The sequence below is a fragment of the Gymnogyps californianus genome, chromosome 2 (assembly GCF_018139145.2).
Source record: "Gymnogyps californianus isolate 813 chromosome 2, ASM1813914v2, whole genome shotgun sequence".
NCBI lineage: Eukaryota > Metazoa > Chordata > Aves > Accipitriformes > Cathartidae > Gymnogyps > Gymnogyps californianus.
This window is the reverse complement of record NC_059472.1, coordinates 17,818,459-17,838,473: the sequence shown is the minus strand read 5'-3', so window position 1 is coordinate 17,838,473 and position 20,015 is coordinate 17,818,459. Positions and strand designations below refer to the sequence as shown.

Genomic DNA, 20,015 nt, shown 5'->3' with positions numbered 1-20,015 from the left:
ACCAGCAAAAAACTAGCCTACATTATTTAGATTGCAAGCTTGGAAGGTGTGGATTGTTTGTACTCACATCTCAGCACCTTAAAAACAACAAATCAGAGCATGTCTATCAGAACTAAATTGAGAATACTTTGCAGTACAAAAAAAACCTGATATGGTCACTGGAATTCTTTGAGGTATATTGTCCAAACATATCTTTCATTTTTAATACATTTCAAATTTAAAGTATTTTACTAGCAACATGTGCCTAGGTAGCTTATGTCCCTGAAAATCTTTAATTCAAAGGGAGAGTTGAAGGGGCATTATGGTCCAGACCAACACTGAATTCTGCTTCTTACAGGATTTATAGTAGCTAGAAGTACTCTATCTACAACACATTTCAAAGGAATTGTGTCACTTTACAGGTGAACAACTTTTCCTTTGTTACCATGCCTCTTCTCCATTACTCTAGTGATATTTCAAAAAAAGGTATGTTCTTTGAGACTAGTTAGAGAGAAATTGAAATTCAGCTAGGTCAAAAAAATAATCCAACCTGGGTCAAAGAAAAACATCCAGCAAGCTTTCCACTTCTTTTCCTCTTACAGTGGAAAAATGTGCAGACTACTAAATGACTGCCCTGCGTATGTCCAAAAGGGAAACAATTTGCAAAACATCCCAGAAGCTGAAAGGCTCTTCTAAAAAATATTCAGTAGCTGCATCAGAATAAGTTTTGGTAAGCTTTATGATTACAAAATATCATGGATAGTGCCTAGGTTAGAATTCATTGACGCCTCTATTAAACGACACAAATAAAGCTGAGGATGCCCTTTCAAAAGTACATATAGCACTCTTATTCCCAAAGGTCAGCTTAAAAGAAGAGTAAAATCTGTATTATTAAATTACTTGTGACAATTCTGAAAGAAGACTAAGAGATAAAAATACAAAAGTAGAAAGAAGAAAATTTTGCACCTTTACCTTAGAATTTCTTTCTCTTTGGAGATATGTTACTATTAAGTAACATTTATCTTTCTGAAATGGTAATGTTACCTTAAAATTTAATGTGAAACTGTTAGACTCGTTGTTATAAGTTTAACTGTGACTTGCAATCAAGCTATTTATCCCATCAAAGAAAGGGACAACTTCCAGAACTAAAGGTTTTAACAGTAATAAGAAATAAAGTTTCAGATTTTTTTTTTTAGAGAGAGAATAGCAGAACTGGAGAAACCTCAATTAAGGAAGACTAATAAAGGTAAAACTGAGAACTAATATCTACAGTATTGCAAATATCAGTCCATGATTCCTGAATAAGGAACTCTTAGCCTGTTTTCCCTTTAATCTCTAGAAAATAAAGTTTTCAGCCTTTCTCGGAGAGAAATTTTGATCCTAAGCCAAAACCTTTTTCATAGACTTATAGAGAACTGGGTAAACCAGCAGTTCCAGCCAGTTAAAAACCTATGAAACATCTGTGGCTGTATCTACATCACAGTTAGAAAGTTGTTCATGACAAGCCAGAACAAAAACAACTTCCTTGTGTTGATCCACTTGCCTTAGTGGATAGGTTGCATATGGCTATGATGTTCAGGTACATTTAGTAGTGTGATAAGCTGAGGACATGATCCAGTGGACACTTTTGGTGCTCTACAGTGCCATTACTATTTGCTTACTGTCTTCATAGATAGTCTGATCTTGCTGTTGTACCAAGAGAAGTCCAGAAATTACTACAGTGACATAAGTCAATAATTGGGTACTATAGTTTTTAAGTTTCAGTGTGATTATAGCTTTGTGGCCAATGGAGGCCAGGTATTGGCAAATTCAATAAATATGTTTTGACCTTCTATCCCTGCTATCAGGTATCATTGTGCTGAAGCATTCAGAGATGTGTTTCAGTTATTGCATTTCCCAAGGTTTCTGTTATTTGCTACATACGATAACAATATAACTGCGCTACTTCAGCTGCTACTGAGACCTTCCATCATTACTGCAGACACACAAATGTATATAAATATGAATATTCTAATTGCTGTCATGAGACTGATGGAAATGTTGTGTAAAATAATACCTAGTCTAGTCCACATTCTTTGTAGAAGCATACACATTATCTACTTACTAATGCATTCAGGTAGAGGTTTGTCCCAGTGGCCGTTTGGTTGACAAATTAAAACTGAAGAGCCAAATAAAAAATATCCAGGATTACAGTCATAAAATACCACTGTGCCATATGTGAAATTTCCATGTTCGATTTTACTTTCTCTTATAGAATTTGCAGGAATTCCAGGATCAGAACAATTGACCACTAAAAAGAAAAAGAGCACAGACTTGAGAGTCATACAAATACAGTCGTCTAAAATGATATTTAAATGGTCTCCTATCCTTTGTATGAGAAACTTCCAATGTGTTGCTACCCTGATTTCATATACCCTGATTTCATATGTAAAGATACTGAATTAGGAAGATGATATGAAACCAGGAGATGCTAAAACCGGGAGATGCTAAACTCAGAGCAAATAAAAGGAAATGTTTCTTCACAGAGTGTGGTGATGCTGTAAAAGTATCTGCCACTAAAAGTGACTGGACATACCAATATATTCAATTTATACTCTTGCCTTGACATAAACTATTGCCCACAGCTGGAAATAGGTTACGGGGCTAGATGTGACTTTGGTCTAACGCACACAGCCATGCAAATATACTTATGTTCCTATAGTAGCATTTTGATAATGGAGCACCTTTGAGGCAGACGTTTTAAGCTAAAGGACACCTGGTCAGTTAGGTAAGACTGTGGTGATTCTGCTAGAACAGGGAAATATCCCAACAAATGGGTATGTGATTTTAAAAATAGAGGTATACTTCAATGGTTAAGAATACTGATGGATTTTTTGAGCCCTCAACTACTTTAGGATTCATATGTTTGAAAATGACTGAAGATTGATTTTTTTTTTTTTTTTTTATTTTCCTTTTTTGCGACTTGCAGCTGTCTGGTGAGGGGAGTATAATACTTAATTTGGGAGTCATGGAGATTTTTTTAACAATTTCCATGCAATAGACTCCTCTGGTTCAAGTAAATGCATCATCACCTACTCAAAGTTACTCTAGAAAAGTACAGTTCATGTAAAAATCACTATCCCTATATCCTTATAATCAATTGCATTTTTATATGCATACATGTGTATGTACCTGTGTGAAAATATATACATAATATAGCTGCGTGTCTATGTGCCTGGATGTGTGTACATAAAAGTATCAAAATACGCTAAAAAGCTCTGTAATCTAAAAAGAAAAAAAAGCTATTGCCAGATGCTATTTAAGATCATTTTTACTACCTACATCACTCAATGTAGCTATTTTATGGCTCACCTACTTCTCTCTAGTCACTATCCTAAATGTTGGAGTCTGCTTGTGTGCTCCTCCTAGCAGTTCTCAAATGTTGGTACTGCAAGACTAGAATACACACATTTTTCAAGGATAGAAATAACTTTCTGGTTGCATTTTGACGTCTTTAACATTAAATGATAGATCAATTTTTTTATTTATATTGATGGACAGTGTTGAAAATTTGTTATTTTTTTCCTGGAGGAAAATTTGAGCTATATTTCTATCCGTTTTCATTTTAGTAGACAAGCTTTTTGTAACAATTGAACATTCATCTTCACGTTATTAAGCATGCACTTTAAGTAATGAAAATTATTTATTAATAAATCTGGAGTAGTGAACACTTGAAAGAAAATACAAGCAGCTTTGACCATTTCAATAGTTTTCCACTATTATTATAGTTGGCAAGGAAACTAGCTATTTAGCAAAGTTGTAGACAGTATAACAACAGCAAGTGCACTGCTGAATTTATATGATGATTGCAAAATAAGCTTTCACAAAGGTGTGCAGCCTTTTCTATAATATTGCGCTTTAGGCAGTTTACAAATATGCAAGGTAACATCTTTTTATTTTTTTATTTAACTTCAATGCAAATAGAACAAAATCATATTAATTAGAATTTATTTCACTGCACATTATAGACACCACTAATAATGTTCTGCACAAAGTTGGTTCTTTTTATTTTTAAAGTCTGTTCTAAAACCAATAGAAGATTTCAGGACTGTATAAAATTTCAAAGAATAACATGATCAACTTATTTACTGATCCCTACAGGCCAATAACATATCAGACAGTTTGGCACATTACTCTGCAATACCAGAACACTGAGGTGATTTATAGCAACTGGACTGAAAATGAGATTTATTAGGTACCCTTAATACACAGTACATGTTTAGTAAATTTAAAAAATAATAACTTCTTATCAACAAAAAGGTCCTTGGAAATTTAAGTTCTGTAAACTGTTCAGCAGTATTGCTTAAGGGAAAGTGATCAAAGGGAAGTGGAGAACACCTATTGGAAGGAAAATACAGTAAATAACATTACTATAAATACAGAACATGACTTAGGCTGTGTACAGATAAAAATCCATAGAAGCTGCTGGGAAGATGCTGAAAAACAATCAATACAATTTCTGCATATGTGCAAGTAGGTTACAGCAAAAAGTACATTTTTCTAAATGAGAACAATTAAAACATTTAAAAAGCACATAACAACAGACTTAAAAGGGACAGTGGTGATAAAACCTCTCTAGAAGTGCTTATGAAAACTCAAACAGAACTGATTTTATAATATTCTTTTATTTTCAGTGAAAGAGTTTTAAATATAATATCCAGAAGTGTTGAGAACCAATCCAAAAGGATTATGCTAACAAATTAGAATAAAAATCTAAAAAGTCACGATGAGCGGTTAGATCAATGGAAATGTAAAAGGAAAAAAAGGTATGTTTTCTTATGCATCTATGAGAACTATGTTGGCTAAAAATGCAGAGGACATTATTTCAGGATTTAAGCTCTTAATTATCTCTGCATAATTTTGCTGAAGGAACTTGTAGAAACCATTTTTAAAAAAATCAATACAAACTACCAACACATAAAAAAGTTTCTCTGCAACAGTTATCCTGGCAACCTGCATGTAGAATGGACCTAACTGAAAAATCATAGAATCATAGAATCATGAAATATCTTCTTTACTAATTTGACTCCTGTTAGTATGAGAGGCATCATTTTGTCTTGTTAGTGTCCCTTTACCTTCAGTTTATTTTTCAACCTTAATTTTCCAAGTTAGTTTGAAATCTGTAAATGCTTGCATTCTTACCTTTGCATATTGGAGGTGGGTGGCTCCACTGCCTGTTAGCCTGGCACTGTGCTTTGGTTGGTCCTTGCATAACATACCCAGTATTACATGAGAATGTCACAACATCATTGAAGTTGAAACCATTTCCACTTGTTCTTCCATAAATAGGACTACCAGGGTGACCACAGCTAACGGCTAGCATAGCACAAAACAAAGAAACAAAAAACAAACAGAGCATGCTGTTATCACTTTTCATGATTTATGATATAATAGATAATAATTATAATCATTATATAATAGTATTTTAAATTTTGATATTATAAGATATTGAGTATTTTCCATTAAATATTCACATTTCTCTGAACAGAATAAGTACTAAGACATATTTTAGTAAATGTTCAAGCACTTATTTAAATATTTGAATAAACTGAATAAAATTTGCCATGCAGTAATCAAGGCATATGAAGAAAACTTTTCTGAAGAATGAAGAGAAAAGCAAGCATTTGATTTTCATTACATATAGTCTGAAATTGAAAGGAAATATTTCAGTGCGTTAGTTCCTCAGGTATTATTTCTTACAAATATGTCCTAGTATTGACTCACTCTGTTTTATCTTTGAGGCCTAAGTACTTAATGAAGTCACAAATTTATGACTGGATATAAAAAACATTATGGGCACTGTGAAACTTTTCTTGTATGTATACAAAAACTGACTACAGTAGGTAAAGTTCCCTTTCTGTGCCCAGAAAGATCAGATACAAAAATAGTAAGGAAAATAAAACACAAATGAATTTTCCCAAAATAAGTCAAAAAATGTATAAATATTTTCTTCTATGTTTTACCAAACTCCATTTGTTGATAAATAAAATATTAATAAGTAATTTAAAATTAAAAAAATCACAGAATAAATTCTTTAACTCTCAAATTTTTATCACTTCAGAAACTTCATTATTTTTCTAAATTAATTTTGTTAGGTCTGATAAATACATGTTCTTTTTCTCCATGTAGAATAGACTTATCATGATAACTCTAAAAGAAACCCATTCATATAATCTAAATAAAATAAGATTTTTAACAATATCAAAAAAGTGAAAGTGGTCCTTAAGAACTAGTATAGCACACAGACAAGTCACAGTATATTCTATGAATGAAAGTTAAATTGAATTCTGTATGTTCTATTAATATCACTAAGTTATTTTAATTAACTTTATGTTACTGGTATCAGAAATTTTTATACAAGGAATTGCATTTTTTCCCCAAAAGAGTAATTGGAATAATACACTAAACTGTTAACATTTGTAAAACTGTCAGGAAAAGATATGCATTCAGCCCACAGAGATATTTTTTAATGTACGTATAAAAACAATAAAAATTATTCTTGTGAGAACAGAAGTATGAAATCTGCATAAAATTTTGAATAATACCCATGCATATATGGTAGCAATACACAACAGTAGTAATAACTCTGCCCACTGTATAAGCAAGAAGAATGGTGAATTCAGAAGTGAAAAGGTCAGAATTGCTAAATTTAAACACATTATCTCAAAAATTCAATTAAAATATCTAAAGTTAAATAAACAAAGAAATGTGTGACTATTTTTCTACACTTCATTTGAACCTCTGATCTGAAGTGGAGCTGTTGCTAAATATCTGTCACAAAGTTAGAAGCAGCTGCTGTTTATAGCAGCCTTTTGCAAGTTTAAGCTTTTTCCCGAAATGTTGTGTCCTTTTCTGAAGTGCTGTATTGCACATCCTCCTGTATTCAAACAAGCAGCTTCCATTTGATTAGAGGAAGAAAACATGTCCATTTTCTCTGCTGTTAGCACATCCAAAACAATTTTTTTTTCAGTTCTAACATTAATATTAACATTTTAATTTAGAAATTCTTGATTAACAGAGTCTAATTTTAGTGCCTTAACAGTCACCTATGAAGAAGTGTGTTGGTCTGAAATGTAGTTTAAGAAATGCAATTATTATAGTAGTGTCATGTATATCTCGTTCTATGTAAAACAAAGTAAAGAGTGAACAGTAAAGGTAATGAATTAACATTGTGTATTATGATTCATCATTCAGATAGTTTCAGCTACAAAAATGTAGCTATAAAAATAGAATATTTGGAGGCAGACTAATACATTTTAAATACACTGATATTACTGAACCTGAATTATTGAAACAGTTGTAATTTGTTTGAGAATCCTTCAAGAACTCTCAAATTTTCCTAAATGGAATATAGCATTTTCTGTTATTACTTAACAGTATTTCATGTGATATATTGACATACTTATCACACAAAAGGAGCCTCATTATCAAAATACAAAATTCATGCTAAAAAAGCCAAAACCCAAACCAGAAAACACAATAACAGTATCTCTATGAGGAGAAGAAAAAAAAAAGTATGTTTGTTGAAGCAAACATTTTAATCATCAGTGCTGACAGTGTAATTCAAGAGTATCTACTTATCTAACTACCGCAGTCAAAGTAAATGTACATTAAATATTTCCAAAAGCCACTAAGGCACATAAAGCCAGTTTCAAATTTGAGTACCTGGGTGCCTAAGTCCCATCACTTTTTGAAGAAGTTTCATATTCATATATAAATGACAGATATTTAGTAGCCAAAAGATGCAATGGAAATTTTAGGTGATAACATTAAACTTCATCTGATGATGAATCACAGATTTTAGGTGGCCACATACTCTTGAGGATCTGCTTTAAATCTTTTTTTTTTTTTTTTAAATGAATACTAAGTTGTAAAGTCACTCCTTACCTTGTCTGACATAGACGTCCCTATAACATAAATCAGCATGTGTTGCCATGCTTACTTACGCACACAGGATGGAAGCTGACCAGACCAGTTGTGGTCCTGTTGACATATTCGTACAGAAGAACCAATCAACCGAAAACCAGGACTGCACTGGTATACAACTGTGTCTCTATATCCATAATTTTCTCCAATTACTTGACCATTGACTATAAGATCTGGAATACCACAGTGACCAGCTAGATTTTTCAAGGTAAATAAAAAAAAACAAACAAAAAAAGACCAGTAAATATGCCAGAGAAATTTTAAATATACTTCCTTAATTAAAACAAAGAAATGCTCAACATCTTTCAATTTTTTTTATTGACTTCATTCAAAGGTTTATTTTTATTAACTTGGGGAAAACTGCAGTATTGCATTTGTATAGGTGGGACTGTACAAGTATAAAAAATTACAAAAAAACAGTGTAGCAAAGCGATTAAATATCATATATGTTATCAAATTTCTTTAAAAAAAAAATGAGTAATTCCTTTTTATTAAAACCTGTAAAATTTTATATTATTTCCCTTAGTTTTATTTTGGTTAAGATTAACCTTAATAAAGCTAACATTACACCATTATACATTTAAATAAATATAAAAAATCTATATAAATACAAATAAAAATAATATAAATATTATAAATATCAGTCCATTATAAATATCGATCCATGTGGATATTATAAATATAACCTTCTTACAATGGAAACAAATTAACTTGGGCAACTTATTGTTGGAATCTGACTCTCTGGATTGTCTTCCATTCTTTCTCTCCTATTGATCCCAGAACAGTCCCAAAGAGATTAACATGTTTGGGTTAAAGGCAGTCAGTGCAACTACATTCAAATGTCCTGCAACCAAAGACCTTTCTATGGCTTGAGCTAATCTTCTACCCTGTATTCTCAAAATGTGAGAAATATTTTATTTGCACTATGAAAGTCACAAACAGACATTTAATCTAGAGAGAGGCTGGGAAAAAGAATGAACCGCATGTCATTTGTTACTATTTTTCTTAATGAACTCTGGAAAATGGGCACTGTGATTCAGCAAATAATGTGGTAATGGAAAATCCTCTGAGAATGGTTGACCTCATGGAGACTGTGACATATGACAGAGAACTCACCACAAAAACAAGTAAGGCAAGCAAGAAAAACGAGCAGTGTTTCAGCTAGTACTTTAGTGAAAAAAAATATTAGCAGCCACCCAAACTCCTCTGCTCTCCTTTTCTCTTCCACTTCTCCTCAAAAAAACCCCACAAACAAACCCCCCAAACATGAGGTTGGTAATAAGAAAGGACATTTAGAAGCAATATAGTTTGGATTATTTTTTCCTTTGAACTTTTAAGTGTTTATAATACTCTGATGTAATTGTCAACATTTTGCCTCATTCCTTCAGGGCTTGAAGCTTCCTATAAAAAAAAAAAAAATTGCAAATCTGAGATTTTCTTATAACTTGCATCTGGCAACTTAAGCCTCATATAGTATTTCATTGTATGAATCACGATAAAACTATCAGAATTCACAATACAGGTAGTATGTCAACCTTCACACAGATTAAATTGATGAGTACAATTTGACTTCTGTATAAGGAACAGGAGTCCAAATCTGGTACTGTTCAAGGATATATTCCCTCCTGTTTATCCCCTCCCCATTTCCCTCAGTGTTACATAAGGACCAGGCATACTTGAAATTTGTTTTATGTTTTCTGGGATAAGATGGCATAATACGTGTTCATAAAATTTTTGTCAGAGTACTTCTTGATTCTCCAGGAAAGTTGTAATCTGTTCAGTACATAGTAGACTTTCTTGAACATGCCACAAAAGGCCCAATTTCCCTATCCTATCACATTTGTGATGATAAACAGGACTAACTGGATGAGGAGTAAAAACTGAGCTGGAAAAGATCAGTTTCTATCAGAAGTGCAATCAGACAGTGATTCAGGCCACATTCAAGGAAATAATTTTGTAATTGCATTTAATTACAATATTTGGCCTGGTTCTTAATTAAGATTTTAGTGTTGCTTTATGGCAGTAGAGTGGAAGCAGAATACATCACCAGAAAGGTCAAGCTCTGTTTCCTGTGCAGATGGAATAAAACTGAAGTAATTCAACATATCAGGTGACTAAGATCACACTGCAGTTTCTGCAGCTGTGTGTGGACATTACAAAAAACATGCAACTGCCAACAGGTGAATAATTCATTGTAAATCACCTGTAAGTATTGCATTAATGTCTCTGTCTAGCTTGCGAACATTTAAAATCACTTAAAATTCCCATCCTGTCAGCCTACTTCCTCTCATTGTCATAAACCTTTCAGAGCCTGGTGTTGACTTCTTCTTTTGACTTCTCAGTTTCTTTTTTTCTTTCTTCTTTTCTTTTGACTTTCTTTGACATCTTCTGTTGACAAAGGGAGAACAGTGGATGTTGTTTACCTGGACTTCAGTGAAGCATTTGACACTCTTTTCCACAGCCTTCTCCTGGACAAACTGGCAAAATACAGATTGGGTGGGTGGTCTGCGAGACGGGTAGGGAATTGGCTAACAGGCCACATTCAGAGGGTGGTGATCAATGGTTTTTACTCAGGCTGGCAGTCTGTCACAAGTGTGATTCCCCAGGGATCGATACGAGGCCCCCACGCTCTTCAACGTCTTCATAAATGATCTGGATGATGGGATGGAAAGCACCCTCACAAGTTTGCTGATGGCACCAGACTGGGTGGTGAGGTGAACACGTCAGAAGTGAGAGCCATCTTACAGAGAGACTTGGACAGGCTGGAAGAGCGAGCTAGCAAGAACTGTATGAAATTTAATGAAGATAAGTGCAAGGTCCTGCACCTGGGAAGGAGTAACCAAAGAGCCCAGTGCTGGCTAGGATCTGGGTGGCTGGGTAGCAGCTTTCCTGAAAGGGACCTGGGGGTCCTGGTCGACAGCAAGCTGAACATGAGTCAGCGGTGCGATGCTGCAGCAACAAAGGCAAATCTGATCGTGGGCTGCATGTGCAGGGGCATTACTAGCAGAGATAGAGATGCGATCATCCCACTCTACTCAGCGCTTGTTAGCCTGCACCTGGAGTGCTGTGTCCATTCTTGTCCCCACCACTGAAGAAAGATGCAGACAGACTGGAGAGGGTCCAAAGGAGGGCCATGAAGATAATCAAAGGGCTGGAGAACCTGCCCTATGAAGAAAGGCTGAAGGTTGTTAGTCCCTGAAGAAGAGAAGCCTTAGGGGGGACCTCATCCCAGTACTCCAGTACTTAATGGGCAGCTACAAAGAGAATGGAGGCTCTCTCTTCACAAGGAGTCACATGGAGAGGACAAGGGGCAATGGGTACAAGTTGCACTGGGAGAGGTTTCATCTCAACATAAGAAAGAACTTTTTTTACAGTAAGAGCAAACATTCACTGGAACAACCTCCCCAGGGATGTGATGGAGTCTCCATCACTGGAAGTTTTCAAGATGTGACTGGACAGGGTGCTAGATAATCCCATCTCAGCTCCCTTTCCCATGAAAGGTTGGACCAGATGATCTTTTGAGGTCTTTTCCAACTTGGGCTGTTCTATGATTCTATTACTTCAAATCCCTCTACTTTGATTATTTCCTCCCACTCTGTATAATAGTTACATCTTCAGAGCACTAACTATATTGCATGACTAATTATGAGCTAGTCACTATTAGTAAAGAAGTGTATATTTTTTAAATAGTAGAGCATACTCTTATCCTTGTGGAAGGTTTCTAAACTGAAAAATAAAGAAATCTAAATGTATGAAGAATATTATGAAACTGTAGTTCTATCATAACAAAATTTAAATCAACTTATTGTGACAGTGTTAAGGAATTAAATATCATTTAAAAACAGGATATACCAGACTTGTGACACATTTTTCATCTCAATTTTAAAAACAAATAAAAACCATTTGGGATTCACAGGATTTGTCTCCGGTTTTCACTCTGCTTTGCAGGGGAAGTTTTGTCTGACCATGTAATTGATGTCAGTTTTGTCACACTGGTATAAACAAGGAGTAACATACAATTTCACTACTGCAAAAAATAGTGCAAAGCCATAAAAGAACATAATTTTAAATCTGTTCTTATTTGAGAAATGTCATACTTACACCAACTGAATCATTATGGAAGAGGAATATTTTAGTTGTGAAATTTGGTATAATGAAACTGAATAAAATGATAAAAATGATTGTTGTAATAACTAGCTTTCATTCAATATAACCATAAGGTGTGTTAACTGTCTTTTGCAATGAGATAGCTAAATTATTACTCCTAAATGCAATCCAGATACAAAACTGCTCAGGAGCTAAGCTCTGCAGGCGGAGTGTTTTCACTGGGGACTGAATATAAATACTGCAAACTGGGTATCATATTGAGAGAGCTCTCTGTAAATACAAACAAAATCTGCCAGAAAAACTATGGCAGAAAACTGAAAACAGATGCAAAAAGATAAGGAAGTAGAAAGCAAAGGACTGCTGAGAAAAAAATAAGAGTAATGCTGGGAAAACAAAAGTTCAAATACTGAGCAACAACTTTACCTCCTGGGTTTTTTTTTATTTTTCTTGTTTGTCAGGAAATTTATTTTGCAAATAAATGAGAAAGCATTTAAGAAATACTGATTCTATTATCAATTTACACTCCTGTTTAAACAGCCAATAAGTCATTGAATACTTACTTATAATGGACAGAAGACTTAATAGTACTGTTATTATCTAATGCAATATCACTTTTTTATCCCCAAAGTAATATTCTGATTCTAAGACCAATTACAAGCAAATATAAAACCGTTGTAGTCACCTTGGAAGGCTATTGAAAACAAAAAATGAAAAACAATCATATAAGATTTGTGGGACATATGGGACAGAGGAAGTGGTTCAAGCAGTAAGATCAATATTGTACTTCTGATCTGCGTTTATCAGAATGAATGAGTAAGAAAAAAAAATACACTTTTGCATGGTACATTACCAAATACAAACACATAACTAATACATGTACTGCACTGCATTAAGAACTGGGTTATGGAAAGAAGCTGATATAAAATTAGCAGATGTTAAGCATAATCTCCATTCAACGATTTGCAACAATTAGATTATCGTAATTACTATTACTGTGGGGAGGGGGGAAATATTCTAACACCCTAGTAGTAAATAGCTGACTTCACACTAGGTTAGGATTCTAGACTATTTTAGGCTAGGCTATTCTAGTGTGTTTTCAGGATAGCCTTGTTCATTGTCAATGTCTTTATTTTAGTGCTGTATTGTAAGACTGGGTGTAGTTCCATCTTTTCTGTGATATGGATATAAAAGACCTATACAGCCGTTCTATTAATCCGGTTGAGTCCCCTAGGTCTTAATGTAACCTGTAATTTATAATATTGAATCAAAAGATGTCACTTTTGTAAAGGCAATGAGTGAATACTACAAAGAAAGAGATTAAATGTGAAGGTTTTACTGAATAGCAGATTTGAGGGGGGAAATATACACTACAACATTCTCAATTTCCAGTCTAGCAAAGCTTGAGAAGAATAACTACATGAAATATCATTAAGAAACAAAATTAGTCAAAAAGTAGGAATGAAGGATATTAATAACATGACCACTAAACAAATTACCTAACTTAACATGAAATCCAGCTCTAGCAATGAAGAATGAGCATAATAACTTAGTGTCAGAACCTTGAAACCTCAGCTGCAAATGAGGTTTCTTTTCTGCAGATTACTCTCTGAGATGCAAGAGTAGGAATAAATGAATACAGAATCTTTACATTAAATGGCAAAAACGTGCCTATGCTTATTTTAGCTGTAAGTAATGTCAAACATGAGCATAGTAGTGAAAGAAATCTACTTATCAATATATTATCGAAAAAAGAGATTTAGGTTATTATTCAACAAAGTTAATTAACCTGTCAAGATGACCTCAGCTGAGGAGGCAAGAATTATTTGCTGGATTTTCTTTCTTCTCTACAGGGCTTGCATTTCTTAAAAGGATATATTTTTTGGACAAAACAGGGTTTGGGGTCTTTCTCCTGCTAGTTTCAGAAAATCCTCACCTTGCCAGCTGTTCAAGCTGTACTAAAACTGTTCAGGATGAAAGGTAACGTTCTTTTAAATCTTTTTTAATCCATGGCCCACAGAGGGAAGTTCTCTGTGGAATTCCTTGAAATGGCTGAATAATTCTTTAAAGATGAAACATCACATACCTCATTTGAAAGTCTAGTTGTTATTATTATGCAGAGGTATTGAAGAACAAAGATGTTTAAAAAGAGTGAAGACAAAGAAGTTAGTTGCTTTTATGTTTTTCCAAAAGTTTTAAGGATGAAAATAGTGGCTGAAAGGCTACACTTCAGAGGATACATAGCCACAGAAACCTTTCAGTGACTGAAAGCTGATTGGGAAAATATAAATACTACAGTTCCTTTGTCCTTACCTGATAGAAATGTAAAGGTACACTCACTCCTGAGTATGCATACCTTCCTCTCAAATAAAAGAACTGAAAGATAACTTTCCACCTCTACTGTTCTACCTTGCTCTTCCAACTACATAAATTGCATATAACGTAAATATGTATATATTTCAGTTCCTGATTTAATTGATCCACAATATAAATGAATCTAATATCTTATCATACCTTCTAATTTTATTATCTAACCTCCCCACTGGTGCTTTCATTCACTAATGTACACACTTCTTATAACCTGGTCTTATGAAAAAAACTTTTCTTCCCTTATCATGTTATTTTTCAGTTATGAATCGACTGGAGGTGCTAAATGGCAGATCCTTACCTGTCCCACACACCTCTCCACAGCACTGACTGATTCATGCACTGCATATTCTTCACTGTCAGTTTACACAGTTGCTCTGCCCCAGCCAGTATGTCTGCTACACTTTCTACCCCGTTGGCAGCATTGCTCTGTACAGAGCTATTGGATAACTGTTTTCTCATATGTCATTGTATTTTCTTTGTGAGTAGGAGGCTGTCACTAATGACTCATTAGTGTTTGGAATTGGTATTTTTGTATGAAAAAAGGAAGAGAGAGTTGAGTAAAACTGGGGTAAAAATTCCTCAGCTAACAAGTCACAGGTTGTGTCTACATTAGCATTTTGGTTCAGATCCTCCTTGTAACTCTGAAATGTGCTGAGTGGTTTTGCTATGAACAAATTAGCTTCCTTTCAGAGGAAACACATTGAGAAGCTCAACTCTAGGTACACAAAACAAGTCTTCTATGTCCTTTTGGAGACAAAGGGGTCAAAATTATTGACAGGTCCTTTTGACAACTTAGAACCATATGAGTAATGATGACATTTAGCCCAGAGGACTAGACCAGATATTGTCCAAGGAAAATTCTCTGAACCATATGTAATGCAGATATAGAGAATTCAGAATCCATTATTTGTCTCATTATCTGCTCCTTTCTGCTGGATTATTTGTTAATGCAGACAAAGACACAGTATGTGAGGTTTACTATTTCTCTTAGGAGAAGAGATGAAAGGTATTCCTGATACTATTGTACGGCGAGTATGAACAAATGCTGACATTTAATGCTCACTCTAACCCAGTTAGCTTTTTTCTGCTACCTGTCTTTCTTTATTGAAAACTCCTCTAGTATTAGTCATGTATTGGAAACACACCTCCATATGTCTTATTGATCAAGTAAACGCCATTCTTCATTTTTGCATTTTAATTCATACGGATACTTAGCATTTTATAAAGGTGTGTTTAGTTCTCTGAGTGAACTAAATATAACATCATTTAATAACGTCAAGATTAAAAAAAAAATGAAATCTTATAGACCTTTTAAAAATTTAATCATATTTCATTGTTTATCTTGATTTCAGATTTAATACTAACTTGCAGAACTGAACATACCTATCATTCCAGCAATTGCTGATTCTTCCTAGGACATATGTAGGAAATGACAGCAATGAATTTTGGTAAATAAGGGAGAGAATATCAACAGATCTGTTTTATCAATATGTTTAGGTGTCAGGAGGAATTGAGAAAGAAGAAGGAATCAAGAAATGAGGGTTAAGTGTAGTCCAGCTGAGTTGAAGAGGATGGATTCACAACTTAAAGAAATGTGAAAAGCTGGAGTAAGCTCACCAATCAACAAAAAAGAAGTTTGTATAAGATATCTTTCCTCTAATGAGTCTGATGATTGGTTGAAAAGAACCTTTTTTCCAAGTTTTCACATGGTTTTCATTGATGTGATGTCTAAGCATCTTTTAAAATTACTTTCAGTCATGCAACTAACACAACTGAGAGAAACTCAATAAAACTAGATACCCCCCAAAGAGAAGTATGAAACTTCGTACATTACATTAACAATGAGCAAGGTCCTAGAAAGAAATCAGAATGCTTTGGAATAATCTAAGAAAACAGCTGCTGCTTTTAAGTATAAGAAGAATTGTATCCAACAGAAAGGCTTTTCAAAGCATGCTATATTTTTGTTTCTTAGCTTTACTTTGTTGGGTTTTTTAAACTAGGTTTTCTGAAATGGCAACCAAAATTATACAGGAAACATTTTAAAAGCCAACAAATGACCTTAAGAAAATTCATTTCAGCACATCTTGATCTCCACCACATCAACTTCTATCCACAGTCACTTTAAAAATTGTGCTGCTTTCTGGAAATGTCTATGTATTTCCTCCTGCCAAGGTACATTAGCAAAAAAAAAAAAAAAAAAAAAAAAAAAAAGTAGTCCTGATCCTCAAATCATGATATTGTAGAAGTAATGATCTTCTGACAGTGTTTCTCCTTTGAGTTAATAAAAAGTCTGAAAATAGTGCTGATGAAGAAACGGAAGAAAATCTCAGTGTTAGAGAAACCTTAGGAAATGTTGGGAAATTTTATTCATCATTCACATATCAGTTAAAAAATCTGAAAGTACTATGGAGTTACCTAAGTAGACCCTATTTATTTCCACTCTGGGAAATGTTCCGTTTAATAAACAGCTGATTACAGGCATTAAAATAAATAAATAAAAAACTCTCAAAACTTTTTTGTAGTTATGAAAATATATGTTTTAATGATCATTGTTACTCATGTCAATAAATTAAAGCAAATAAAATGAATGTCATAAATTAAAAAAATAATGTACATACGCTAAGTTTTCATATAAACAGAAACAGAACAATTAATTTCTTCATCGAATATTTAAATATTTTTCCCTGAAGAAGGTGTATAACAAAATACACAGATTTGTCAGTCTCTCTTTATGAATAGGATATTCAATAGAAATCTAGTCTATGCTTCTGAATGTTTGTCCAGGATTTATTACACAGACTTTCACCCAGAAACTGACTTAAGGTTTTCGGTATAGAAAAAGACCAAGCACAACAAATTGTGAGAGGCAGCCTGTGACCTTGGAGACACAACAGTCATGGGTTTTGTCTTTGACTGTTACTTTATTTTAAAAGACTAAAGTGATTTTTTTCATATTTTTTCATTATAAAATCTTGTGAAATATTTATTTGTTTTTAAGACTTACACAATAGAATTACTTCAGGAGCTCTCTGTTGTTTTTTGTTTATTTTTTCAATTTGAACATTGTTTCTTCTCACCAACTATGGAGAACAAGAATACTGGTCCAGAACTCAATTTCCCACCACATTCAATGAAAGATCAAACCAAGATCATTACAGTAATATGATTACTCACACAGTACTACATTGTTATTTAGGTACTCTGGGAAAAAAAAAAGTGAGGTTCAGAAAGGAGGGCAGTTGTGTTAAATGTTCTAATTCTCTTTGCCATCTACTGTCTCCTAAGATTCAATAGCCATAAAGTACTATCCTTCTCCTTGTAATAAAAGAAGCAGGAACAGAAAAAGAAAGATAAAAAAGGGCTGTGGAAACTATCAACATATTCTGACACTATTATGGCTGTCATTAAAATCATGCACTACTGTCCACAATGTCATGGAATTTTATTTGTGTTGTAATACAATTTGGATTTTAGTCAATATTTTTTGTGATTTAAAGCTTACCTATATTCTAGTTCTATTCTATATCTAATGAGGTTCGACACTAACTAGTTTTAGGTTCTCTTGTTGATACTTATATTCTTATTTATTCCACCTTTCATAAATTTTTCAAATTGCACATAAATGGAATGAAAATTTGTTGTCTAACACAATGATTAAACAAAACTATTTGAGTAGCACTTTTGAAAAAATAACTTGTATTTTTAAACAAAATACTTGGAAAAGGATATTATTTTATCCTGTAGGTTTTCATTAATGTCATCTAAGTGTACTCTTAAAGGCATCTTCAACACTTAAAATAGAAATACACTGGTAGGCACTTGAGTCCAAACATAACTACATTTTTCAGCAAGTAAAAGTGGAAAAGCTCTAAGATAAATGATAAAAAAGGTTTACAGGTGTGAGTAGAAAAGCTTTAGAAGTAGAAAGTGAAATTTAAATTTTTCTTACTATTTTTCAGTGACTGAAAACAAACACCAGAATTTATTCATAAGTTGCGCAAAAATGTATTTCTCCAATCATTACAACACCCACTCTGTAAATCTTCATGCTGTATTTTATCTCCTTTCTCCCACACTCTACCGTTTCTTTCTTTTCCTCCATTTCCTCCATCTTCCAAGAACATTTTCTTTCTCAAACTTCTTAAACAAATTTCTGACTTCTGACTTGTTATTAGCTGAACCCATCCCTCTATCTTAAGTCTCAAATTACTTGTTGAAGAAACAAGAATTGAACTGAGTTAGTCTGAGTCTTTCCAGAAAGCTCATTCCTGCACAATAATGTAGCACATCAGGCAGTGTTGCTGCAAGAGCATTTATGGTAGCCATCACTCTCTCCCTTTTATAAATTTGCTCTGTCACTAGCTTTCCTTTTTTTTTTTTTTTAAAGCTATACATGCTTTTTTGTATGCTATATATGATGTATACTACTTTCTATTTCTGTAAGTAAAACTTTTCTTCATGCTCTCCTCAACAATTTGCCATCATTAAAGCTTTGAAGATATACATTTGAAAATTTACTGTAGTCTGAGTATTTTAAATAAGTGAAAATGCCTACACATGTACAACTAAAGGGTGTCAAGTTCTATAAATAGTGTCTGGATGGTGATTTTCTCTTAGAAATAAGGCTGCAGTGCTCCTGTCAAAGTTTCCACAGACATCTTTTTTTTTTTTTTTTTATGTATCTTCTGCAAGTGTACAGATTAATTCTATAACATAGCCACTGAGTTCAAGTCTACTATGCAGATATTTTACTAAGGATATGTATTAAATTTGACGCATCTGGAATCAGTCTTGCTGTTTATGTATAGGTCTACTCTAGAGACATATGCAGCAATCCAATGACACAGGTTTTGCACGATGGGAAGGTATTGAAAAAGGGATTCTATCTGTGGAAAGGTAACCATAGTTACAATTTGATAAGAAAAACAACCCAGCCACACACATTTTAAAAATGCAGAACTCTCTTCAATATCTGTGTTAACAGAAAGAGACAAGCTGATTTGCTCTGCTTAATTTTGTCTGCTGGAAAGAAAATAGGCAAGCCATGACAGTAGTATCCATACCTAAACATCTAGTTTCAATTCCACTCCAGAGTCCAGAAGACAGACATTCCCTCACCGCAGAGCCGACTGGCATGTATCCTGAGTCACAAGTAAATATAGCTGTAGATCCGTATGTGGTTTGAGTTCCAATCTTATTCCCATTTGGAGGTGTAGGAAGTTCTCCACAAGAAATAACTTTATGGCAAAACCAAAACAAAACAGAAATATACAGCTGAGTATCACAAACACAAAGACAATAATACTTATCAACCAGTAATACTTACCAATCGGTCAACCAGATAAATAAATTTCACAGCTTGAAGTATATTGCTTTGTAGAAAAAACAGATGAAAAATTCTGCATACAAAGACTATTACTTCCCCAGAAATAATACTGAAGAAAGAGGGGGGGTGGACCAATTAAAATTGTCTCTGTAAGGTTAAAAAAACCCACTGTTCAGAACATTATTAGTTGCTATTTAATTACCTTGGTTTTATCAATGACTTTTTCTTAATATTGGAATATCACAGTTGTTGCCATTTTAAAAATTATCTT

The 20,015-nt window shown here is 33.7% G+C and overlaps 1 protein-coding gene across 3 annotated transcripts in view; it reads right to left on the bottom strand.

Annotated features, from left to right (window-relative positions):
• The window catches only part of CSMD3 (CUB and Sushi multiple domains 3), a 748,293-nt gene that overhangs the window by 59,341 nt on the left and 668,937 nt on the right, over positions 1-20,015 (bottom strand). For all 3 annotated transcript variants that reach the window (XM_050890742.1, XM_050890743.1, XM_050890744.1), the window contains 4 exons: positions 19,482-19,655; positions 7,965-8,138; positions 5,161-5,334; positions 2,084-2,269 (listed from right to left, as the gene is read on the bottom strand). In XM_050890742.1, the coding sequence (XP_050746699.1) occupies positions 2,084-2,269; positions 5,161-5,334; positions 7,965-8,138; positions 19,482-19,655 (708 nt within the window). The remainder of the gene's footprint in view (positions 1-2,083; positions 2,270-5,160; positions 5,335-7,964; positions 8,139-19,481; positions 19,656-20,015) is intronic.